Source organism: Triturus cristatus, chromosome 5_1 (genome assembly GCF_964204655.1).
Source record: "Triturus cristatus chromosome 5_1, aTriCri1.1, whole genome shotgun sequence".
Classification (NCBI taxonomy): Eukaryota; Metazoa; Chordata; class Amphibia; order Caudata; family Salamandridae; genus Triturus; species Triturus cristatus.
The window spans coordinates 987331234-987359200 of NC_140587.1; the positions used below are offsets into that span (position 1 = coordinate 987331234).

General features: G+C 41.4%; 1 protein-coding gene across 2 annotated transcripts in view; it reads left to right on the top strand.

The window, feature by feature from the left end:
• The window catches only part of SEMA5A (semaphorin 5A), a 1729347-nt gene that overhangs the window by 1347693 nt on the left and 353687 nt on the right, over positions 1-27967 (top strand). For both annotated transcript variants that reach the window (XM_085606095.1, XM_085606096.1), the window contains one exon: positions 7786-7929. In XM_085606095.1, coding sequence (XP_085462221.1) covers positions 7786-7929 — 144 coding nt within the window. The remainder of the gene's footprint in view (positions 1-7785; positions 7930-27967) is intronic.

Here is a 27967-nt window from a genome sequence, read left to right on the forward strand (position 1 = left end):
TTGTATTTGTATTGGATGATATTGTATATTTATATGTTTTAAAACTTGTACTGTATTTCCTATTGGTAGTGATGAATTGTGCTTTTATGGATATTTTGTTGTATCTGAATAAAGATTATCTATCTATCTATCTATCTATCTATCTATCTATCTATCTATCTATCTATCTATCTATCTATTTATAGCTAAAAAATATAATTATTACACAATTTACACAATTAATCAATTAAATAATTAATAATAAATTAATAATTACAAGTACTATTAACAATTACATAACAAATTATAAATCACTTACTATTACAAACTCAATTTAAATGTATTACTATCAATTATACAAATAATAATAGCACATAAATAGATGAACTAAAACACATTAAGGTAATTAAAATACAATATTTTTTACATCATATTATTGAAAACGATAATAACAACAAAGATATTCTTAACAATGATATTACTGAAAAAAGATATTCTTGACATCGATATTTCTGCATCCAAATATTTTTATAACAGAATATATTTTTCTGATATTTCAGTATCCCGATATTTACAACTCGATATTTTGTCAAAATACCACACAATGATGAGACCAAACAGGCCTAAACTAGTCTGGGCCACTAGTGTTATCATGAGGGAATATGGGTTAGCAGTTTGGGCTTGATAGTGTCTATTGGCACAAATCTAAGCCTGATTTGCACTCCTGGGTGTAGTCACATGATCCGCAAATGTTTAAAATCTTGAAAAACATTTCAGTTCCTAAACGTTATCTAAATACTATCTTGCACACACAAGAGCTCAAGGCTAAGCTGCTAAACCTCTTTGAAACCAAGATAAGGGCAATCATTGATGCCCTCGAGCCAGACACAATTACTAGGCAGTCCAAACCACTGACGGGCACTCTGAGCAAAAATGTAGGGACAGAGCGGACGACTTCCTGTCCCACCACCTCTAATCAGGCTGTGGTTCTAGACCATTGATTATGCATTTTCTCAATCTCAGTGACACTGAAATCTTGGTCCCCACTAGATCCCTTGCCGCCATCTCAGGGGCAGAAGTTGCCTGGCACTCTGGAACCCCTATGAGAGAGGTATGTAATTGATTGCCATCCTCTGGGTAGGTCCCTGACCCTTTGAAAATGGCCTTAATTATTCTTCTGCTAAAAAAACCTAATTCTGTACCTTCAGTTCTCTTCAACTGCCATCCTATATTGTTAATTCTATTCACGTTTAAGATCTTCGAAAAGTGTGTGAATGGATTGTTAATTGAGAGACTGGTGCAGAGTCAGGTGCTGGACATCATCCAGTCAGGCTGTCATCCTCTACACAGCACTAAAACAGCTGTGCTGGCCAGGGTGGATGGCCTTCAAATGCTGTTGACCAGGCTGAACCATCTGTACTGGTTCTCTTTTAGCTTTATCAGCAGCATTTGATACAGTCTCCAACGTCGTTCTGCTGTACAGGTTACTGGAATCCTGTTTTCAAGACGCTTCCCTTGACTTTTGTAAACCCTACCTGATGAGTGGGAAACATGCAGTCTATTTGCCTTGTTTCCTCTCTGACTTTAGGGCCTTATATCAAGGGGTGCCACAGAGCTCTGCGCTTAGCCCTAATCTGTTTAATTTATACATCTGACCTCTTCTGAAACTTACTAAACGTTTTGGAGTACGATGCATGAATTACACTGATGGCATTCCACTTATCACTACAGATAGAACTACCAATGACACTTTTGGTCCTATTCACGGATATATGACAGCAATCTCTAGTTGCTTGCAGTAAAATGCATTCAAATTTAATTCTGAAAAAACAGAGGTTCTGTGGCTACAACATTGACAGAGCCTGAGTATGCTACCTCCTGCGATGTCTGTAAAAAATGTATGCATCTACTCTGAGCCCAACCTTACGGTGAAGGGTCAGATCCGTCATGCGGTTTCAACTTGTTATTTTTTAGTTAAGTTATTCAAGAAGATCCTTCTCTTCCTTCCTAAGCAGGTCCATCAGGTGGTAGTCCAGGCGACTATTCTTAGCCGCCTGAATTACTGAAATTCCCACTAACTGGGGGCAGGCAAAGGACAACTAAAGAAATTGCAAGGCATTCAGAATGTGGCACCAAATATGAAATTGGGACTTCCTCATTGGTCATCCTATTCAGAAGCCCCAAAACATCTGCACTGCCTCCCAATCAAAAAACTAGTGAAATCACTGTGCCTAATATACAAAGGAGCCCATTGAATGCACATCTATTGGTTCTAACGTAGATCACTCAATGCCATACAGGAGGCAACGAAGTTAGTTCCTCCTGCTTTCACATTCTCAGTAAAATCTTCAAATGGAGTACTAGTTAAACCAGACACACCGTAACACAAGCCCATATCACAAGCATACTAGGCTACTGCAACGCACTCTATGCCGGAATGCCTAACTACTCCCTCCACTGACTCCAGACCAACCAGAACGCTGCTTCAAAACTCATCCTAAACATCCTACAACACACCCACATCACAGCACATCTCAGAGAACTCTACTGGCTCCCTGTACAGATACTGTGCTAATTCAAACTCCTAATGCACACATATATGGCACTGCACAACATAGGACCTACAAACCTTAACTGCCTTAACTTCCACCCATCCACCAGACACTTGCACTCAGCCTCTCCCACACCCATCCCGGATGTTCACAAAAGCAGAATAGGTGGTCTGACATTCTCCCACATTGCACCCAAAACCTGGAATGACCTCCCTCTACACATCAGGGCCTCCTCCTCACTTCTTGAATTCTGCAAGAAGTTCAGGACCTGGCTCTTTGACAAATTCTCTGAGGCTAGCTCACTCTCAACACACTCAGCCTATACACCCGCTCCAGTGCCTGGACACCCTACTTGGTAATAAACTATTTAAGGAAAAAGGCTTTTTCCAAGTTTCCCACCTCCTCCCACTTTTTGGCCCCCACCCCTTGGACTACTAGCTGCTGGGTTTTCCAGACTTCAATGCCAGTGTTCTAACCCCTTACAAAGTGTACGTTGTACTGGCTAACCACATTTGGCAGAGACTGACTTACGTATAACTTTAGTATATGGTACCCAGGGCATGTAAGGCAGAGTATCCACTGATTGGCTCCCAGCCAGCCACTGCAGACTGGAAGGGCTGCGGTAACACTGCTAGTTCGACTGTACCATTCAAACTAATGGCAAACCCTGCTTCCCTTAACAGTAAATGTAAGTCTCCCTAAGGGAACCCCTATCGGACTCTACGGCTGGGAGCCGTATATTATTAGGTAGGACATGTATTATATGTATATGTCCTGGCAGTAACACTTTCAAATTGTCATTTTGCTGTGGGAGACTTAGTGGCCTCATTGGCTAACACAGGGTTACCGGCTGACCACACAGTTCGGTTAACTTCTGAATGGGACTACTTAGATGGGTACTGTAAGGTATCAAATTAATGTTGGCATTAAATATGACTTGATGCCCAAGTCAAATGTTACGTCACTATTAAAGAAATGCAACTTTTTGAAAGTTATCACCCTGTGACCCAGTTTGTCCACTGGCCTCGCACGGTCACTAGCCGCAAGGCAGCTTTCTGTCCACCTTGGGAAAGTGTGAATGACTCCCAGGCTTAAGAACAATAAAAGCATGGTCACGGGTGAGGTCTTACCTCCCCTTCGTAGGACTCCACTCAGGGTGCTGGCCCAAAAGACAGTCTTCAAAGGCGTAGTTGCCTTTGCTGAGAAAATGGCGCTCACACTCATGATGGGCTGCCATTTGTTCATGTAGACAGGCTGGTGACCAGAACAGAGAGGGAAGACCAGTTCACAAACCAGTTTTCCTGTAGGAGTGTAGCCCACAGGTAGTCACACCTCTGTGTGGGCTACCAAGCTCCTAACATTCGAGGAAGGGTCCTGACGTTCGGAGAGTGGACAGAATTGGGATTGCTAAATGCAACATATAGCCACAAAGCCGACACCAAGGGAGAGGACCTGGTGGCCTATTGACTAGTGACAGCATCATCCCTCCAGGGCACTTTCTGGAAATAAATATGGCATCCCATTCGCCCTGAGCCTCAGATAATGCTGGACCTGGAGAAGAACCCAAGAAGACCTGTCCTGCTGACCTCTGTACTTAGCAAAGGGAGGTAGCACCGTCTGATAGGCTACACCTACAACACCTTGTACTAGCATAGAGAGGACTGTGCCTGTGGCTACTGGCTTTTGGAAAAGTCCTTCACAAGCCCAAAGAAGTGACTCCAAGGGTCATTTGCCTGACCCCTGGAACCAGCACTAGGGCCAATAAAGCTGAAGTAGCCCAACTTGGCATGTCAGTAGCCATTTTGAAAGAATCGCCACTGACTGCCACTGGGCGCCCAAGAGAATGATCCTTGATGGCCAAAAGTTGCACCCGAGCCAGCCGGACCCGGGAATGTAGCCTGAGTCCAGATTAGTAGCCCAAGAGGGACACCAGCCTCCACCAACCACTAGGACTGCTGAGTAAGGGAACCTGTAGACCGGTTGCCCCGCCATAGCTTGCCTTCTTCTATCTTAAAGAGGACTTTGAGGGACCTCGACCTCTGTGGCCAAAGTCGCCCATCATCTGACTCATGGTCCGAGGATTACCGCAAAGGCACCTCCGTTGGCTGCACAGCATCCAGAGCATCCTTTAGCATCTTCCATCTCCTGCATCCACAGCATCAGGACTGTACCATTGAAGTCTATGGCAGTCATGCTGTCAAGTTTGGAACAGGACTGAAAATTGCTTTGGGGGCCAGGCAACTGTCCAAATACACCTTATTGACCCCCCCCAGCGTGTACGGTGTCTTCAGTCAGTGCAGGCATCATAACGAACAGCGTTCTTCTTGCTGGTACCTGTAGACCCATACTGAAAATGACAAAAGTCCCAGTATGCAAAGTGCATCTGGGTGAAATCAAACAGAAGAGCTGACCGTTTCATGACACATGACATGGACCTACTTCACAATTAACACAATGTGAAATAAACTACTCTACTCAAATTGTATATTGTATTAATTAACTTTGACTTCCAGTGGTACATGGTTAGGAATGAGAGTAGGTGACTACAACAGTACAATGCTGCAGCAAACCCTACAAGCCACAAATGCCTCTAAAAGCAAAGCACAACTCAAAGTTGTATGTCAGTACACACTATTGGTCCTTTGTACCGCATTTTTGTAAAACAAAACCTGATTATACTCCTACTATGATCGCAAGCAAATAGATTTCTGCCTGCAGTAGCTGTTCATTAAACCAGGTAGATTTCTAACGATTTTGGGGACCCTTGTGTTCTCTTCTTTTTGAAAGTTAGCTGTTAAATGCGAATATCCTCATCACTGAGTTTGACAAAATGTGCAGATCTATTGATGAAGCTGGCAATTGGCCCCATGGGTGGCCCCTCCAGCCACTCTCATCCTGGTTAAATTAGGAGCAGCACGTTAGCAGCTTAAGTCCTTGCGTGTCCAGTGACAATGGCAAAAAACTCAAGTGTCAAAGTGCCGCATGACTTGAGGCCACTGAAATAACTGGTAAGAGTTGAACTGCATGACTCTTTATTAATTTTTCAATGAAATAAACATGCATCATTGTATGGATATCAATCATCACTTACAAGGTACAAGCTCATGTTTTTCAGTCTGGGTACAATAGCAGCTGCAAGAATTGCGAACCTCCTCTCCTCCCCTTTATTGGTAATGAGTCCAGTATCACTTAATGAGCGGATGATTCTCCACCATTGTTGTGCGCAGATGCGTCAAATACTGATCTGTGTATGCCCGCTAGCATGCCGCTACCTAGTTCCCGTGTTATAAGGGTTTGTTAGTCTTCGGTGTTTTGGTGCGCAGTTTACGGCGTTCTGTTATCCGACTTGGCTTGTAAAGCTAGCAGGAGTGTGTTCCATTCTGTAATTAGTGTGCCTTCTCTCTCTCCCCCTTTATATACTTTAAGGCCCCCTCCATCGCTCCCTGTCAGTCGCACCCATCTCCAGATTTTGTTACATGCCACCCCACACTCTCCTCCTTGGATGCAAACTCCCTACCACCCCCTTCCGCATTTCCCTTACTTGTCCCCCCCTCCCATCTCGTGTTTTTCTTCTCCCACCTGCGCTGGCCGCCTCATAGCATTATTACGTTCTTTACGTTCAGCTTTGTTGCACACCAGCCCGCGCTACTGTGCAACCTGTCTAAAACAAGCATTCAAAATGCAACAGATCTCGCCTTTGATTAACTTGAAGCCATTTGCTTTGCTAATGGTATTGTATTCTAGCTTTGCATTATTTTGTGTATATTTGTGATATGTTGTAGTTGTATGTAGTTAGAATTGTTTTGTTAGCTGTGTAATGGTTTAAAGCATAGCGTTAGTAGGAAAAGAGCAGTGTTTCAGATTTGGGAGGTGAATGAATAGAAGAATAGTGTGTGCGTTAATTTCGTACTGTGAGGATTACAATAGCATGAGGCAGACGAAAGGGGCGAGGGGAGAGCAAATATATGCACATATCACACATATACACTAAATAATGAAAAGCTAGAATACAATACCATTAGCAAAGCAAATGGCTTTAACTTAATCAATGGCGAGACCTATTGCATTTTCAATACTTGTTGCTGTTGTGGTCCCTGCTGTGGTGAAAGCTATTGTTGCTGCTCTTGCATTTGCTGTTGTTACAGAAGTGGTCAGTACACTGTATGCATGTGTATGAAATAATCAGAGACAGGGTCAGGAAAATGATCAAAATGCACCACTCTAAATAGACCCTGCACATGTATGCACACACGTTGCTCAGTATACAAGAGTGTTATGGGAATGCATGGGGACTGCAAAACGCCTCCTGTTATGCACAGCCACGAGCATAGCTTGGGCATTGTGTAACTTCAATTTTTCATCAAAGTTTTCATATATGCATTGGCCTCCTGGGCAGTGAATTGAAAGACCTATAGCGTGCCTGCCATTTTAAACTCATTCATACGTTGTCATGCATGCACATTACCGTTTCAGCCATTTTTTCATGATTTCTATAGCATGAAAAAGCCAAATCCAAGCACCTGAAATGGCTGGCTAGAGAATCACCGAACCTTCAAGACATGGCTTAATAGAATGCCTTGGCACCAGAGTCAAGTTTTGATTTACTTTGAGATGATGCAATGGCCTGATACCATGAAGCACTGAATGGGGTACACGGTGTGCATGGCAATGCAGGCTGCTGTTATGGAGAAATATCAGCCTTGAAAAGCCTGTGTGAAATATATTCTAGAAGCTTTCAGAATTTTCGGTTGACATCCCTTTTTATATTCGAAGTGCGTGTTATATGGTAAAAGAAATATGTAGATTGTGAAAGTATTAATAGACTTGAGCCATTTTGCTATGTAAGTATTTAAGTGTAAATTGACAAGAATCCTACGTGTTTATATTCAATTAAGCCTTTTTCAAAAAGTATCATTTGTTTGAAATGTTTGGTTTGACATTAAACATTAATGTTGCTTCCACAATTGGCAATAAATAATGTTGTGCAAAAATGCATTATTTTTACTTCTGCTGGCATGGCGGTACTTGTTATTATCCATATTTCAGTCCTGGATGAAAATGGAAATTTTGAACTTAAAAGTTCAGCAGAATCTGGGACTCAGGTTGGACCATCATGCCCGCCTGTAGCCTTGTCTTGTGCACCAGATCCCCATTGGCAAAACAATTGTACATAAGCCACCCTATGATACTGATACATTGTGATATATTACTGAATGTTCCCTCTAAAAATTACTTCACTATTTATTTCACTTAGAAATGGCGGTTGGACCCCTTGGACCGCCTGGTCAACGTGCAGTACCAGCTGTGGAATTGGCTTCCAAGTGCGCCAGCGCTCCTGCAGCAATCCAACGCCTCGCCATGGCGGCCGTGTGTGTGTGGGACAAAACCGTGAAGAGAGGTACGCAATCACCAATTTTAACAAATTGCATCCATGACAAATGGGACTGAGGAGGAATCTGGTCTACAGATCATCAGTAAAAGTAAACAAATAGGAAATCTCGAGTCTCACAGTATAGCCTCTCAAAATGGAGACGTGTAACCTCTAATGTTGTCACAAGGGTATATTTTTAATACATATAGCTTGAAATGGGCAAAACTCGAGCACTCAGTACTCATTCATTTAATAGAACAGGGATCCTTCAGTAAATCTTAATGTGGAGAAAGATATTCCACAAAAGGAGAGGGTTATTTTATGGATAGAGTTGTAAAGTGTTGTTAAAACTATATTTAATTTAACAGGGAATTCATTTTCAATTAATTCTATAATAATTGGACAGTAAGAGGAGGAGGGATCGTGTTATTATCTGCAACTTTTAAAGGGATGTATGTCATTACATCGCATACTAATACCATGCGTGCCATTACAACACGGGTATTAACACGCAATGTCAATGACATTGCATGCCATTACATCGCATACTTTTACCACGAGTATGCCTTTACCACGCATGCCATTACAACGCAAAGGCATGCGTGGTAAAGCTATACTCGTGGTAAAAGTATGCAAGGTGAGTGACAACCCTACCCCTACACCTACACAACACACTACTCCCACCCCTACACTACCCCTAACCCTAAAACACTACTACACTACCCGCACTACTCTCACCCCTACACTACCCTAAAACACTACTACACTACAACACTACCCACAATACTCCCACCCCTACACTACCCTAAACCCTAAAACACTACTACATTACAACACTACCCCCACCCCTACACTACCCTAAACCCTAAAACACTACTACACTACCCACACTACTCCCACCTCCACACTACCCTAAACCCTAAAACACTACTACACTAGCCAACCTACAACCACCCCTACACTTCCCTAAACCACTACTACACTACAACACTACCCACACTACTCCCACCCCTACACTACCCTAAACCCTAAAACACTACTACACTACCCATACCACTCCCACCCCTACCCTAAACCCTAAAACACTACTACACTAGCCAACCTACAACCACCCCTACACTACCCTAACCCACTACTACACTACAACACTACCCACACTACTCCCACCCCTACACTACCCTAAACCCTAAAACACTACTGCACTACCCATACTACTCCCACCCCTACCCTAAAACACTACTACACTAGTCAACCTACAACCACCCCTACACTACCCTAAACCCTAAAACACTAGTACACTACCCACACTAATCCCACCCCTACACTACCCTACCCAACCCTAAACCACTACCCCCACCCCAAGCACAATCAGCCTGACCTCTTTCCTCGTGGTTACAGCGTCGCCGTCTCTGCTCCCGATTCCTGCTTCCTGCGTCGTCAGAGGTCCACGTCGTTGTGAGGAAACAACCTCAGTTTCCTCACAACGACATGGATAGCCATTACATTGCATGCGTTGTAAAAGTGCATGCGATGTAATGGGTTGCCTGGTTTTTACCACGCGTTGTAACATCGCATGCGTTGTAACGCATGCGATGTAATTGCAACGCGTGGTAAAAACCGCATTGAAATGGCTGTTCCCCCTTTTAAAGACCTGTGGCAAGAAATAACATGACATGACAAAACAGATCAACTTTGCAAGTGGGAGTAGGAGCAGAGCAAGTCGCAGGGGCATCAGCAGAGTCCTAAGCTCTGTAGTGAACCTTAAAGTGAAAAACTTCCATGAGGAGATGGCCCATCTGTATCACTGTTCTGCTTTGAGCCTCGACCCTGCTGCTTCTTTCCACTTTCTCATCAAAGCGTTTAAAACTCTGAGCTGAAAACCCTAAAGTTATTGAAAATGCCCTCTAATTTTGAAGTGCTCTGCTGAGATCCATGCCAGCTTCATACCCTGTGCCTTTGCTTTACAACACTCATTATTTTAAATTATAGTATGGAGGAAGCCATGAAAGAGGTGTCCAAAGCTTGCATTAAAATGTCCAGCCGATAGGAATTCATAGGAACATAGGATAGGATCATATTGGAAATAGTGGGCATGCTTCAGCCATTTTGTAATTGTGTATCTCTTGTCACAAATGACTGCCCCATCACTACTCTTGCTGCCTTCAGCACACGCCAAGAAATTCACTCTAGAAACTGCTTATTTGTGCCACAAGCCCTGTCACCCAGTGCATATCTAGTATTCCTTAGCACCCTCTAGTGTCACCCCAACAAATGCTATCCTGTCATCTCCCACAATTAGTCTGATTTCATTCTCTCTAAGCGGTCATTTAACTCCTTTGCATTCCATAGCCAGGGTTAATGGTGGCATCAACCATAGTCATATTAATGCACTAGATGCATGTGAGACTGCTTGCTGGCTGTTACTGGCGCACGCGCCGTGGGAGGAGCAGAAGATTGCACAGAAGAAAATGAGACCCATTAGTGACTTTGGAAAAATATTCAGAAACTAGGCCAGTCTCTCTGAAATTACATTGAATATTCTGACCCCATTGTCATTCTTTTCATATGCGTCCCATGGTGCTATTGATTGTGTCTCACAAGCGTCTAAACGGAAAATATTTACATTAAGCCATCTGAAAAGGGAAGGAGTTTGTTTGTGTATTCATGGCTGTGCGGCATGATCTATGCAAGAGTGCTAATGAAAATTCAAAGTGCATGCCCCTGGGATTCCTATTTATAAAAGTCTTTGTCCTGCTGCATTATTTAAAATGATAAAATGCTCTTTTTTGGTTCTCGGTTGTCATGCCTTGTGTATATAGGTTGTTCCATTTAGGATACTAATTATTCTCATTGGAGTATTTCAAGAGTTAACGTAAATGTAATATATATATATGATAGAAAAGCAGACATTTCAGATGAACAGATCTAGAGTGTTGCTGGTGTTGAGAGTGCTCTATACAGGTGCTGCTTTCCACCTAAACTTGAGAACTACCCAGAGTTCTTTGCTTCTTTTTTGCATATATATATATATATATATATGCGCTCTGTGATTAATTTGGTATACTCAATTTTGAATGTTTTTCACTACGTTGGTTTAAAATGAGCTCAGGTGGGACAGATGTTTTCCAGAGTACAACATCTGGCATGTTACCCTCCAGACTGCAAATCGCACACATACTCCTTTTCTTTATGTGAACCTTCCCATCTTGACAAAGGCTTCTATGGCTTTGTTCCATAGCTCTCTTTTCCTTGGCACTGTGAGTCCTACGGCATTAAAGATACGGGTAGTAAGAGATCTTGCGGCGGAAGCAACAGTTTTCCTGCAGTGTGAGACAGAGCCCTCGTAGGGCTTCTTCAACATCCGCTCCATCTGTTCAGAGGCAGAATGCCACTCACTATAATGATGCCAGTGCAGAGGGAATACATTTAGACATGATTTGTGTGCTTCTATAATTAGATTGTTTTGTTCCTTGACAGGAGCAAACATCTTCAAGTTAATCATTTCTCTAATTGTATTTCATCCTGCTCTCTGTCTGAGCACATTTTGCTTAAGACATTTGAAAAGAGATGGATCAAAACTGAAGTTTCAAAGTTTCCATGTTGGATCCCTCTCCAGCATTCCACTCGTTGATCCCAGGCACCAATCTTGATGGGGGTTGCGCTCACATGCCGTACACTGTCAAACAGATTGCTACTGCTTCTAGGTGATCAATCCTCACCTCCTTTAGCTCCTAAAGAGAATGAAGTCCAGTTTATGGTGGAGTCTTTCCAATGATAGCTGTAGCCAGAGTATTTAGCCACAAAATATTAGGAATTAGACTTCTTTAGCTCCTCTATAAGATACAAATGTCTCCTCAAAGATAGGTGCAGGCCCCTGTAAGAGCTATACATAATTTACGCTGTTGACATTCCATTCTCAGATAACCATGGTTGTCCGGAATCTTCAAAATAATCAATATCAGGAGATTTTCTCAAGAGAAGGTTCTTTCAAAGAAGCCCACCACATTCTGCTTGATCTTTCCATGGCAGCAGGCACACTTGGAATACTCCGCCCCAAAGTCACTCTTTTTCCATGACATCAACAGCATGCTCACTATATTTAGAGATAGCTCAGTGCTGGAAAGTTTCTATGCAAATCTCCCATCTAGTTACCAAACTCAAACATCTAATATACACCATGTAAATTCTTCTCTAAAAACACCGTCTGGAAGTCAAGAAGTGCTGAAGGGCTTCTGATGAACAATTAGATTGTCTTGAGAAAAATGTACTCCATCCTCTCTGCAACTTCCCGAAACAGATGAGCATAATGATGTTCGCGCTAACCTTAAAGTCTGTGCTGAAACAGCAGAAGTAGATATCCTGGTGCTCATTATTCTTGATATGAATCCCACCAAGCCAATGGTCTACATTTTGCTGAATATTCAGAGTAATTTCAAACCATTTGACCGTATGTTTCCAATATATGTGAAGTGCACTTTGACTATCGGCTCATGCGTCCTCTCACCCCTGATACATCTAGGAATTGTATCACTTTTACTAAGGAGGAGCAAAGTCATAGTCCAAGAAACATCCGTCTCACTAAATGAAAAATTGAAAGGATACATGCTTTGAAAAATTGTCTTTGGAAGATCATGTATATCTAATGATGATCTAAACAAAGGGAGCAGCCATTCAATGGTTGTGGGGTGGCACAGGACCTGATCAGATGTTGGTGCTGATGAAACGCATGAAGGACGATCTACTCCAGCAAGGAATCACATGATTTTTCCAAGGCACCAGTTGACGGGTAGCTGAAGGTGACTCAAAGCTCCTTGAAATCAGGGGCAGTGGAAATGTGTAAGATATACAGATATTCTACTGGTGTGATTCTAAAAGTTGGTGAAATGAGTGTTCCAATTGCACCGTCAGGGGATTAGGCATTTGAAAAAGTGTGGATATTCACGTAACATTGGAGGTATCTGCAAACATTTGCAGTTAACCATGCACCTCCATGCATGACTTAATATACTCTGTGAGGATCCTCGTTGCTGTAAGTGGGGTAAATGGCTTGGAACACTGCTGACTTTTAAGAATGTGCATGAGAACAAGTGTGGATTTTTTGCAATCCGGAGGACTAGCAAGTGTAAGATTAGTGTACCCTGGCATACGCCAACAAATTTATGAAAATCAATTTACCATGCATATAGTGTGAATCACTAACAAGTTGTTAATTTCCATTTGAGTTGGATTTTATTTTTACACCAGAGATTTGAGGCTTTTATTCAGTCTGGTTTAGAATTGTAATGCTGATATCAGGCATTAATCAGATTATTCTAAGGTGTTGAATATTTATATGATGTGAAAACGATGTTCTAGTGCATCATGAAGAATCTGCATCTTGCTTGGTACACCTCACAATGTACTAATTTACTTTAATTCAGAAAAATACCCGCAGTAATGAAGTAACATCACATAATCATTAACCCTGACATTTACAGGGGTGACACCTTTGACCACTCTTAGACCTTCAATGGCCAAGACTGGGCCTCACCTTTTCTCTCGATGTGCATTTAGCAGTAGCGTCCATATTTCTCATTTTCATACTGCTAACTCTCCAGGTCCCACAACTTCATGCAGCATCTGAGAAGAGGGGTTGGAGGAGGAGGAATGCCCCACATTTCATCAGCGATATAAAGGGCTTTTCAAACCCCGCTCCACCAAACTCCTATGTCGTCCAGGACTTCAGTTCCCACAGCAACTTGCGGCATCTGAGAGGAGGGGGAGGGCATGGATGAGGAGGGTCCTGCACATCTTTAGTACTATAAAGCTCCTTTCAATCCCCCTTCTTGGGACATGCATGGGTCATGCCCAGGGAAAATTTGGGGCAAACACGTGCCCATCTTTGCCCAACCTTGCCAGATAGAAGCCGGGCTGGGCCTCCCACCTTGACCCTTTGCTTTCAAATTGGAGTGTCTTTTAAGAGGTGAGAATGGGCCTGTGGAAACTGAAAAGATCTGTAGAACCCAAAATCATAACCCCGTCACAACAACCTGAGTAAAATAAAGAGAATTTATTTTACGTGCACGGGAGCCTCAGAGGGGTGCTGAGTGCTCGAATAGCAGAAGTAAAACACAAGCCTTTATAGACACCGACCACAACATTTCATTATAATTTGTCTGTGTAACAGGTCATGTCTAGACCCTCATGTCCTGGTAGGTGGTGAAGAAACATTTTGTGCTCGGAAACTTACAGTACATCGTTACACAAGAATACGTTGGAAATCACCCTATGTGCACATGAAAAGTCCCCTGTATCTAGACAGTTAACTATTACATTTACGCCCAAATGCAATCTCAATGGTCTACATTAGCTAATGTGGCTGAATACACTTTTGAGGCCTGTTGCTAATGCAAGCAGGCAGAAATGTAATAACATGGAAATGTACTCTTTGTGCAAGCCTTGCAATGTGTCGTGTTACAGGCAGCTTACTAAAAGCAAAGTTCGAACTCTTATTTAAGACTGTCACATGATATCAAGCAATTATTATATTTGTATATAATTCCCATCTCCATTGAATTATCACAATGTCAAATTATACAAAATGAATGCCACCATTGTTATCTAAAGTTAGCTTCCACAGGCCACTGAGATTTATTTTTCAACAGTAACAATACAGTAATAGGGCTTTGGAAGCGTGACCATTTTTGGGATCCAGAATAAGAAACAGAGGTCATGTGTTTGTTTTGGGCATACTGATTTGGCACCATGTGGACTAATAGGGAGGAGGACTTCTAAGTGACGCTGTGCTCAAATTGGTTATTGGTTTATATTGTTAACCGTTCTACGGCTGGGGAAAAGAAAAGCTGTGGAGCCACTGCAGGCGATAACAAAACAAAACAAATCCACCAAGTCAAATGCAGACAGGAGTGCATTAGATGAAATAGAGGTCTTAATAGAAGAGGACGAAACAATAATTAATCCTCGTAAAGCTCCTGAAAAGTATCTAAAAAAATGCAACCTGTCATACCAAAAATCTTAAACAAAAATGATGACGTGCTGCTTCCGAGCAAACAAGATACTCCAATAGTGGGTCATTCAACTGTAATAGAATCTCCGGGGAACTCGGGCTTGCACCCAGGGCCTCCCACACCTCACATTCCCCTTGAAGTGAATGCTCTTTGTCAGAATAGAAACTGTGGGTGGATGTGATGAGGAAGGAAATGCCAGCTCTGGAAGGGAACTGCCAACAAAAGGTTGATGATAGTTTAGGCGATGGCCCCTTGGTAGTGCTAATAATGGAATTAAAGAAGATAAGTAATATCTGCCCTGCTTGATACTAGTCAACAGATGTCCAAGGTCATCATATGCCACCCTTCTAGGGGCTAAAATGAGTTCCGCAGTGGCAGCTCATCCATTAAGAGATCTCCCACAAAGCCCGAGGATAGTTTAAAAGGCCAAGAAACATTCGCTAAAATGGGAAGAACCAAACTTAGGTAACCTATATCTGTTAATGCGCCAAATGGCGCAGATCATCATGTTAAGTGTAACTACCCTCTTACAGCAAATCTGAGCCTTTGATAGAGGATAAGGATTCTAGTCCCCACAGTCATATGTCCCACAACCACCCAGGAAACTACTCTACTGCCTTCACTTCGTAAATAGAGACACAAAATCTTGGCAGAGATGCCTACTCTGGACAACACTATTATGCAGCCATAATTAAGGGGTATGTGTTCCTTCACACTGTAAAGAGCAGGTCGGTAAAGAGCAGTTCGGTGTTTTTGGACCAAAGTCCCCAAACCGTCTCAATTGGTAAGAGAGAATGAGAGTTCTCTAATTATTAAATCCATTCACTGTGTTTGGACCATACAGCAATACCATTCCATAATCTGCTCGAACATTTTAAAAGTGAAACATCACTCCCCCAAACAAAGCAAATATGATTGCATAGAGCTAGTATAATCAAATGGTAAGTTGGTGGATGAACTAGTGGGGTTAGACCTCCAAACACCTACACCAGATACCAGCATGAGTCATTTCAAATATAGCTAATGCTGTAAGGTGAAAATGACTTTGGCGGCTAAAATACCCACTAGTAACCATGGCCAATCATCAGGAGATAGGGTCTCTGTCTTTGATGGAGTGGAATGGCTAAGCTTGGCTGATTCAGGAACATTTTGAATACATCACCGCAGGGGAACTTAACAACATCTATACTGATTCATGTGTGAATGAAGGGACTCACCAGTTCATGTCTGCTGGACTTGGCCTGGTCTTCCCCAAACTTTTTGCCTTCACTCTACTGTATTCTGAACCCATTTTTGTTGGCTTTTAGGACTCTGTGCACTTTACTACTGCTAGCCAGTGCTAACGTACTTGTAATCCCTCCTTCAAACATGGTGACATTGGTTTACACACAATTGGCACATTTTATTTATTTGTAGGTTCGTAGTAAAGTGGTACTACATATACCTAAGTCCTGTATATTAAATGCTGCTAATGAGCCTGCACCACTCATTGTGCCACCCTTGTAAGTAGTCCTTTTGAACATGTCTTGGGTCTGTGTGTGCAGTTTTAAACTGCCATTTTGACTTGACAAAATAGACCTTTTGCCAGGTCTATACCTTCCTTTTTAATACATATAAGTGAACCTAGGGTAGACCATAAACTGCCCATAGAGCAGAATGCAGTGTATTTAAAAAGTTGGACATGTGCGTTTAACTTTTACTTGTCCTTGTAGTGAAAAAATCTTAAATTTGTTTTCACTACTGAAAGGCCTGCCTCTCCCATACTGGGTTATCTTGTCACATTTAATAAGTGAGAACTTTCAAATGAGATTAGGTTGGACTGTTGAGTTTGGTCTCTAAAGAATTGTAAGTAAAAACCCTCTTTAATGGTAAAGTTGGATTTTAAGTCAAAATTCAGAAAATGCAACTTTTAGAAAGTTGGCATTTTCCTTGTCCCTACCATTTGGTGCCACAGCCTGTATTCTGGGTCAGATGAGTAGTTATAGATGGCAGTTGTTCTTTGTGTATTGCCCCCAGAAAGTGAAACAAAGTGAGATAGGTGTTGGCAGGGTGGGCCATCTCTGACTTGATAGTGGTGAAGCTGTCACCTATCACACTTGCACATCACAAAGACTCTGCCTCAGCACACTCACAAAGAGTTTCACATTGGTCTTTTGTGCCCTCAGACAAACTGGGGCCAGGACAGGATGATAGGAAATTCTAGACACCTCTGTGGGGGGAGCACCCTAGAAGCTTCTCCCACTGCGATCGTATACAGAGTGGACCCTCAAACCTAACTCCTCAAATTACTTCTGGACCTGTACACTCTGCCAGGAAGGTCTTCCCAGCTGTGGAGTTTGCCCTGCTGACCTGCTTGCTGCCAAGGACTGCTTTGTTTCCAAGGCTTGCTGTTGCAGAACCAGGACTCCTATGCTGCTGTGAGCTGCCCTGCTGAATCCAGCCTGCCTATGTGGACCCAGAACTCCAGGAAATCTCCAAGGGTCAGCTAGCTGCCTCCCTATTCAAGCCACAGGAAGATAACAGGTTTCTCCGATATCGACACATCTCAACAAATTTGACGCAGACGCATTTTAGTGCAAGTCCTCACAAGCACTGGCACCTTCTTTGATGCCAACAAATCCCGGCGCTGGCACTGGCCCACTGCAACGCATATCAACCCCTGCACCATCTGACCCCTGTGCAAGTCTCTGCAAGCCTCACCGGCTTCCTCAGATGATACAGGATCTCGCATCACAGCTCTTCATCGACAGTCAGCGACTCATCCACTGCACAACACAGCCTGCGCAATTCAACGCAACAACTTCACATCACTGGTCCCAGGCCACAAGATACTTTTCTCTGTGGTCCTGCATCCCGCCGACGCTTAATTGTGGTTAGCGTGAACGTGCGACCTGGACCTGGTCTACGGCGACCAGATAACCACTGTTGGCTCTTTTTGCTTCTTAGCGCTTGATTTCTTGAAAATCTTTAAAATTGCATATCTCTGGCTCTACTAACAAACTTTTTTTGTCCTTTTGGTATCAAATAATATATATAATATAATATATTAGATTTTACTCTACTCTATTCTTCTAAATTGGTGTTGGATTTTTCTTGTGTTGGATTTTCTCTTCATTACTGTTAGTGTGCTGCATACATACTTCACACATTGCCTCTAAGTTAAGCTCAACTGCTTTTGTGCAAAGCTACCAAAAGGTTGAGCACAGGTTAATTTGAGGTTTGCTTGTGCTCAAACAGTAACCCAATTTCCTACAACGTCCAGGTGCCCAATGATAGGATGTTATATTCATCATCATCATCATATTCATTAGTCAGTGTCAGTGAGAGTAAGTGGAGCAGCATACGTCCCCTAACTTGATGTTTAATGACTATAGCTGCCTGAACATCCCATCTTAGAACATTGTTGGGCTACATTTTAAGTTATCAGACCCTGATTCGGGTGTCTATATAAATAAATATGACGTCTATACCTTTCAAGGGATGCCACAATTTTGGCCTGTGAATATGAATTATAGCGCTGACGCACCTACAAAGGGGGTAAAACGACCATAAGAGAATCTCACAATAGGGGTCAAAATTCCCCTAACTGCAAGATCACAATCCTAAAGACCAATTTTTGTAATATTCCTGGCATTAGTTGACATCTGATACTGGACAACAATGTAATGTTTACTGCAACACTGCAAGTGGGATGAGTTTCTCTGAAACATTATGCTGGCTCGAAATGATGATTAATAAAACTGTTGATAGTGTCCCTATCATAATTGCTGTCTATTTTAACATAATGTTTGAGCCCCTGAACATACCTGGTTCCTCCATAGCTGATGTTGTAGATGAGCTGTGGTCTATCTCCAAACTTTAGATACCTCCTATTAAACGCTGGATGCCCTTACAATATTTCTAGGGCTTAGGGCATGCTGTGGGTGCACATTGTTCGATAGGAGGGGGTATTACACCTACAATAGACCAAACTGCATGGGCCGGATCGACTATATCCTGCTAGATGTCAGGCTATGGAAGGATCTGGTTGATATAGCAATTGTAGAACGTAGGGACTGTGATCATAATGCCCTGCATTTGATTATGAACACAACTCTGTTCTCCTTGCTAGAAACATCAGATCAATCAGCTAGGATGCAATTGATCATCACAAGTAATGTAATGGGAAATGGTGCTCCCTACCGCAGGACCTAGAGCAATTAACTAGATTGTATAGGGAAGTGGTTGATGCTTTATAATCCATACTTATCTGTCATTCCCAATCAATCCAACAGTGTGGTTCATGCTCATGTTGAGGTGTTTAAATCATGGAAAACACATTTTATTAAAAAAGCCAAATCAGTCCGACCCAGTTGAAGCTAAGCACGTGATATAATCAGGAATGCAAGGAAGACAAGGAAAATGTAATTGCTGCAGAATAGTGAATGTATAAGACTAGCCAGAAATATTAAGAAACTTCTTACAGTGGCACAGCTAGACTAGTTGGAATATTTCTTCGAAAAGATCTGGAAAGATAGGATTTTATCACATAGTTAATTTTTGTCAATAAAGGTGTATCGAGGAAAAACACATCACCAATTGTGGAACCGATAGTGAAATATTTTTTTCACTAGTGCACGATAATCCTTATATTTAGATTGTGTTGTGCTGCTCTTGTTTTTAAAAAATGAACAAGATGATATAAAACACATAACATTTGTATCGTCTTGTTTGTTTTCTAAAAACAAGGGCAGCACGACACAATCTAAATATAAGGATTATCGTGCAAAATTAACAAAATTAACAATGTGTCAAAATCCTATCTTTCCAGATCTTTTAGAAGAAATATACCAACTAGGCATTGTATTTAAATGATTAGCTCAAAACTTTACGATAATTATAATTTAAAAGACCAATTTGGCTTTTTAGGAGTGGTTAAAGGCATCATTTAGTTTGGTCATGAAGAAAAGCCTTAGGGGATAGGCTAGAAACATGTAGACCAGGAGACAATACACTCATTATATTGTATTTCTCCCTCTTCCCCCCTTTTTTAACAATAGCAGCTGAAGGATTTACTAAAGGTTAGGTTCCACGTCGCCAGGTATTTTTTAATTCACATTTGTTTGACCCTTCCACTCTCACATCACTATATAGCCCACACCCTACAAAGTTCTCCCACGTCTTCATCGGCCATAGCACGCCCATCCCGCAGAGGGGCGACAAGAACCTGATGATAATGCATGCTACCAAGGGATTTTTTGGTGGGTGAGTGTTATTTTTTTTTAAACTTACGTTTTCCTTAAGCAATATTCCTGGAAGGATAGTTACTACAGGAGTACGGGCGGGCTTTCTTTGGTTATTCATATTTAGACAGGAGGCACCAAACCTGACCTCTTTCTCCCCCTTTGTTTGATTTGCATCCTAATGACACTGTAGGACAAATCTTATATACAAGTTAGATGGGGCCCAGGGAGAGGTAAAGAAACATATACCAATCATGAAGAAGGTAGCACCGCTGCGCACCCTTTCCCAACATTACTCACACTGAATATGAATCGTGTGGTGGACTTCCTTAGTGGCCACTGCGGTATTCACCAAAACGATGCCCTCCTGTTTGCGAATGACATGTTACTGATCACTAAGACACCTTTGGGCCTGGAGACCCTGTCAGATTAATCTGGAGTCTTGTGCAAACAGAGGGGCCTGGAGGTGAATGCCGCAAAAACATACTTCATGGCTTTCAATTCTCATTGGAGGTATCGAGGTCCACATAATCATAATGGGGTAAAATTAGAGAGGGTTGAGACGTTTGTGTATCTGGGCATCAGACTGACTGATAATAGGCTATGGTTAGAGAAATGCGCTTTAAAGAAGGTACAATACAATTTTGTTAAGCTAAGAACCCACAGATCCTGAGGTTCAGATATGGGACTCCTATAGTAAATGGTTTCTGTAGTAAATGCTCAATCGCCCCCATGTCCACAATAGATGACTTATGTTCGACATGCAAATTGATTGTAGTGCTTAGTCTAATGCGAACAAGATTGATTGCCCCAATATGCCGCCAGATAGGGGCGGTCCAATATAGTGCTGCCCTGAGAATCCTGAGAAGTGACACAAGAAAGGCTTTTGTATAGTGTTAATAGTGTAGGAAGGTTTTTAACTTCGATGTGGCACACAAGACCATATTTTTTGCATCAGAAATAGTATGTACATTTATTTCATGGTTTTATTATTTTAATATTTTTATACTATTTATTGTTTTTCAAATGTGTGTGTAATTCAAATTATGAATATATTTTCTTGGTACAAATGCTGAAGACTAGGAATGCACAAAAAGGGAATAAATACATGAATAACTACATACAAATAAAAAATAAATACCTAAATAAAATATTAGCTAAGTGAAGGCTGTTGCTGTGAGGGAGGTATTTTATCAAACCATCCTATTCATGGAAATGTATTGGGACCAATATGCCGGGAGACGTGAAAACATATGTATACTAACTTTTCTTTCCCTTTTCTGACACTTTAACTGCATGATGGGCATTCCTGTAACAGTCATTCTGTCACTTAAGCACCCGTGGGCTTGTAAAAGTTTGTTTGGAGTCTTTCGAGTTAAAAAATATTATGTCCCCATAGGATATGACAAACATTACTTCCCAGTACTTTAACTTTCACTCATATTGATTCTTGTTCCTCGGCCAGAAAATGGTGTTCGCATTTTATGTTTACCTGTGCTGTAATATCCTGACCTGATCACTGCTAAAGATATACTTCTTGGCAGTCCAGCAGTGTAAAGGGCAGCTTTTTCACAGGCCTAGCTGCAATACATTTTCTGCTCTCACAGACGTACTGGGAAATGGAACCACCCGGGCTATGAGCAAGCAAGGCATGGTTAAAGAGAAACCAGGAGAACAGGAATCAATACTGTACTCTTGGCTGACCTGAGATCAACACTAAGGGTCACCTTGGCTTGGCAGAAAGATTCCTCATGTTCTCTCTCATATTTACACCACCAGAGTATAAAGAATGTGCAAACAGTCTTGGTATTTCTAGAGCTCCCACGGCCAAAACAAATGTAAGGGAGTTATTTCAATCTGCAATTCTTAGGGACAAGAAAAAAACAATCATTTGCAATGCAATAGATCTTGCATTTACTAGAGTTTGAGCTATTGGCATTGTAAATGACAATGCCTTTTATTTATGTGTTGTTTTTAAAACAGATAAACAAAAGGCATTGTCATTTACAATGCCAATAGCTTAGTAAATGCAAGACCTATTGCATTGCAAATGCGTTCGGGGGCCCTTGCTATAAAGATTTTAAAAGCAGTAGGAGAGAGCGTTTACAAAGCTACTTGAGAAAATAGTGCTCGGAGGCTGTCATTAAAGCCTACCGAGTAACAACACACCTAACAGGGGGTGTCCTCATGGGAAGTTACAAAATGAGACCCGACTACTAAGCCTATTGACCCAAAAATATCCACAGTTTACAGTGGACAATGACACATATCAATGAAAAATATGGGTGGAGAGTGGGCAGATCTTCAAGTCCATACCCTAATACAGCATGCCTCGCAGAGCAGCGCATTGCACTGCCCAGGCACGACCTAGTAAATGAAAACTTAGCTTTGTGGTTAGATAAAGATCATCTGTTTTAATTTTAAGCCCTAAAACATAAAGAGTACCACACCTAGGTTTTTTTTGGCTCTTTCTTTACTATAAGGCCTGATTGCATGCTAATAATTGGGAGCTTTTATTCTCCTTAGAATGTATTGTAGTTTATTTTCTTTTAATCCATGAGATTCTTTAATCATTGTATAAATGCCCGTCTATAATTTCTCTATAGTCGTTAAACTTGTGACAAAAGATGTCAGAACTCGACTATTATAAGTTATTACAGTTGGATTCTGAAATCACAATGCCTGTTGCCAGAGCCAGCAGCCACGGTGAAAGGCAGGTCAAGTCAAATAGCATAATTGTAGCAGATGTTTAAAGCCACGAAAAAGAACGTTGCTTTTCTTTCTTCTGTTTTAACTTACAATGACAAGCAGAGAGAACCATGGGCATCAATTTGCCAAAATGCATGGTGTAGCGAAAGGGACATCACACACCATTTGGCCTTTACTTTGACTGAAACACGCACATGCCTAAACATACACACACATTCACGCACTCCCTCTCAGATAAACACACTCACCTGCAAGCATGCATAAAACATAAATTTAAAAGCGATTTTTACGCTCCTTAGCTGTCAGATGCGGTCATATTCCCGTTCATTATAATACATTTTTAATACACTATTCACGTAATAAAGAATTTGACAGAAAATGGAGGAAAATGGAGCACCAAATGACGTCCATTAGAACAAGCTGCTCTTGTGTTCCAGGCACTGATTTTGCCACCCCTGAGGCCAGGGGTCACAAAGGCAGTGCCTAGAGTAACAAGGGGCAAGCCAGGGAATCACAGTTGTGACCCCTAAATGATGGCCATAGAGAGAACATTATTTTTGCACTCACTAGATAGAAAATAGCTAGAATCTTTCTGCATGTTTCTACACATTCCGAGCTAGTGCAACTTTAAAAAAAAAACAGGGTTCTATTGAACTTTTTCTAATATCTGGTTCTAACAAATAGCTAACAGGTTTTTCATGTGTTTCATTTTACGTATGAAAGAGCCAAGTACCAAGGTTTTAAATGTAAATGGTTTGTGGGAAAGCTGTTGGTGTGACCATGTATTATATGGGATAAAGCACCCCTGGCGTACCTAATAAAGATATTTCAAGTCACCTCTGAGTTCCATAACCGTATAAAGGAACTTGTCCTTCAGGCTCATTCCTTTATATTCTTTTGGAACTTCTCATTACTTGCTACATCTTTATAATGTACGGCGGTGGTACTTTATTCTTTGTATAATCAGCGTATTTTGACATGAGAACTCTCCGGTTATAAGGAAATGATGCACCCAGTCATTTGTATTAAGCCAACACATGCAACATCTAACATCACAATGCATGAGGCACAGCAATCATCACCCTGCTTGAAGGACATTGGTGCACACAAGCCCAAGCTTTGCATGTATGTAAAATAAAATGCCACTTCATAGAGACAGTGCTTGGGGCCATGTTTCCAAATGCCCTCATTGTTTCTGGGAAGGAATGCAAGCTGTCTAAACCAGCATACAGGAATGCGTGGAGATGGACCAACTAAGAAACAAAATTAATTTTTTCCCAGGTGAAGGCTATGGGAATTTATTTTGTTCCTCTGATTTTCACCCATTACTTTACTCTGATTTTAAAGTAATGGGTGTTGTTTTAAGTATGTGTCAACTCTGCTAATTTCTGGAGGCTGTCTAAGCACAGCTGTGGTGGGGCCCCACGTCATGTGCCACAGCATCAACAATACCTGCATTTTTAGCCTGCAGCACATTGCATTCTGGGACATGTTGTTTTGTTTCAAAATTGAATATCACAACATGCAAAGTGCTGGGGGCTAAAAAGGCAGGACCAGAAGAAAGTGTCAGACATAACACAAGCCACTTGGTCCAAAAACTCCTCTATGGCAGGCCATATCCGTATAATGAACAGAAGGGGATATTTTATCCCATATATCGTAACGAGTTGGTTTCATATGATGATTAATGCCACCATTTTACATTCTCTAGCCACTATAAGCAGCAGGTCCCAATTTAACAGAACGGAAGTTACAGATCTTAGAAGGATTGAAGATTGAGTTGACCAAGTCAGAATACTCACTTGTGTCCTGCAGGACAGACTAGCTGCCTGAAGTAAATGTTGAAGACACTGTGCCATCTAGAAAACTGCATCTGGTTATATTATCTTATCAAAAGAGAAACCCATTTTTTAGCACTAATCCCGGCCATAGTTGTTCCCATCATCTTTTTTGTCTCTGTTTTATTAGGCCTTTTGTGTAAATATTTGCACCATGCAGCTTAATTGTATGAGTGGGGTTGCAGCTGATCAGCTGGATCTGTTCAATTTACATTTTTCTGCATGGCGTTACTGTTTCCGAATGTTACACTTCAGAGGTTCCATTTGCCACCACTCTCCACCGTACACTTTCAAAGTGCAAATTGTGTGTATGTATTGGTATAGTACAAACCTAGCTAGGAAACAGAGCTCTGCGCATCACTTGGGGCTATGGGAAGCAATCTACAAGATCATGTACTTTAAGTAGGGCTTACAAAAAAACAATTGATACGTTACATTTCACATTTTAGGCGCAAAGAGATTAAGCGAGTTAATCCGAATCCCGTGATGTGGATTCAACTGCTGAGGCTGGGATTGAACCCGGGTCCCCAGGCTGTAATGCCTAAAGCACTAGGCGGGAGGCCACCTCTCTAATTTCGGGGATGTAATTTGGACATGTTTTGGTAAACTAGCAGGGTTTTTTGGGGGGGCTTTTTGCTAGATATCTTTTTTATGGGTGTCTTTGATTCTTGTAATTGTTACTGCTTATGTATATTTTAAAATGGTATTGGATGCAAGATGCATGCGATGAGATTTAACGGTCTCTCAAATGGAACGTGGAATGCTGCTTTGCCTTTGTGAACTTCAGAAATATAACCAAAATCTTTTTATTATGTACACTTCTGTTTAAGCTTTGCTAATGTCCCTTATGTTGACGTGGGTTGTAAATACAGCACTAACAGGCAGTTTGCGTCTTGAAGTTATGTAAGACTTTATTTTATGAAATGCTACCAGCAAATTATGAACATTACATGATAAGGGGCAATTGGCTCTTGCGTTGTGCAATTTACTGCTGACAAATTCAAATAGCACTGGCAAGAAAGGTTTACAAGACCTGCCACCAGATGTTTCCTGTCTTCGAACATGTTCTGCATTTCACTGTAGCTTTCCAGGGCCCTGCTTCAGCCGCATAGGTTAAGAAGTGGTGCGAGACTCTGCCAATTATGAATCCGAGACCAACTTTAATCTCTTTATGGGTCCATATGAAGTTTTATTTTATTCGATCCATGACAATGTTGTGGCTGAAGTTTTCCGGTGTTACATGTTGTACACGTGCACTGCTATTTCTCAGAAATAAAAATATTAGTTATATATTAAACTCGAGATTTCGGAAGCTTCCGCTAGTATTCAACCTTTTCTCAATGTATGTGTGCCAAGTTCCGAGTAATATTCAGCCAATACATGTGTGCAAGATCTATTTATCAGCATTTGTGGCACAGAATGTCTACTTTTACTAGTTTAACACTTCATTTTCATGTTTATGATACTTGTTACTGGTCACTGAAAAAAATGGAGGTCGGAAAAATGTCTGTCTCCACCCGTCCAGCCATCCACCCATCCAGCTATCCACCCATCCATCCATCCATCACCCATCTCAAATGCCTAAACAAATCACCAGCTAAAACTCCACACCAGATTCCCACACAGTCACCAAACCAAATTCGCAGAAACAGGAAAAGATCAAATTCCCCTGGACATTTTAAAGTAAAACCGTGCCATAAAAAAAAGAGTTTGACTTTATAAACAATTTTTTCAATTTTTGGTCTTTTAATTTTGCAGCAAATGTGGCGTAGTGTGCCTGGCGAGCAATAGTGTTTTTTAGTCTATTATATCCCAGTGCCAACGTGCTCCAGTTGAGCCATTTATAGTTGGTCAACTGGAATTTTCACCAGTGAGACCCGGCAAGTGTTCATGTAGATGCGTTCCTAATATATAAGAAGTAACTGAGCTATTTAAGGAGCACACAGGTGGTTTACAGAATTAGCAGATAAGATACACTAGAAAAGAAAAGCTGTAAAATATTTGACTTTATAAACTGCATGGTGCCTGAGTTTGAGACATCTGTCATGAATTCTCACCCAAAAATGCTTACAAAGCACTATGTAGGAGTATACTAATAATGCTTTCTCTTGCTGGTAATCAAACCTCAAGTCACGTGTGTGAGATGATGTGTGATGCAATCGTGCTGTCATCCATTATGACGTTTCAGGCGTCACTAGCGACTAGTTGTGTTCAAGTCATGTATTATGTTATATTGGATGACTGCAACAAAGATTTGTAATAATCAAACATTTATTTAAGTTGTAGACGTTTTGTTAAGTAATTGCACAATACTTAAAATGTTATTCTTAAGGTTCCAATATAGTACATTAATACATTTTAATAGTTGTTTAAACATTTTTCAGGGATCACACCTTCAAAGTTTTCATTGGAAGTGTATAGTTGCATTTTAAAACATGCCATTAAATTTTTCAGGGCATTTTGCATGTTTTTATGCAAAGTAACAATTAGTTACCAGTCAGAATTGTTCTTTGCCCTCAGTGTCGAATATGGTTTTTAGAAAGTACAGTAAAATATAACTGCCTATTTTTGCAACAAATACCTACAACCATTTACACTTATTCAATATTTCAGTGAAAGTTAATTGATCAGATTATGGTATGAAAGCCTATACCAGTTTATAATATTTGATTTAACAATTTGCACAAAATTCTGCTGATACATCTACTTTGGCACGTAGTTTATGGTTTATGAGATGGTGGATGCCATCTAACTTCATTATAATCCCAGCCCCCTGATGTAACTTCGTAAACAAAATTGTTGTTCAGAAATTTTCATTTTTGATTTGTGTTTTTGGATCATTAGAGAAGTTATTTAGCTTTGGTAGACACTGAGGATCTGGGCCGAATTTTTCTGGACGACATTTTTAAAAATGGCAGATGTGTTGCAGAGATGATGAAATGTTTCAGGAACCATGAAATCTCTATACTTCATTTTGGTGTCAAAACATAGGTTTTGGGATCAAATAGTCTTATAGAGACAGAAAATAACTCCTCAGAGCAACCCTTCCGCCAGTTTCCTCCGACCGACACCGTGATGGTCTTGGGACCATTTCTTTACGGGAGCTTCTGCAATGGCTTTAAACCAGCAGTATTACAGGCTCTCATAATGAAATGGGGGTGCGTGTAATACCCTTCACCGTCTGGCAGGCACGGGGCCGAGGGGCGCCCTGGGTACCCCCTCGGCCACAAACCGTAGGCTGTGGAGGCAAGGGAGCCCTGTTAGGGGCCCCCAAAGCCGCTTTCTGACA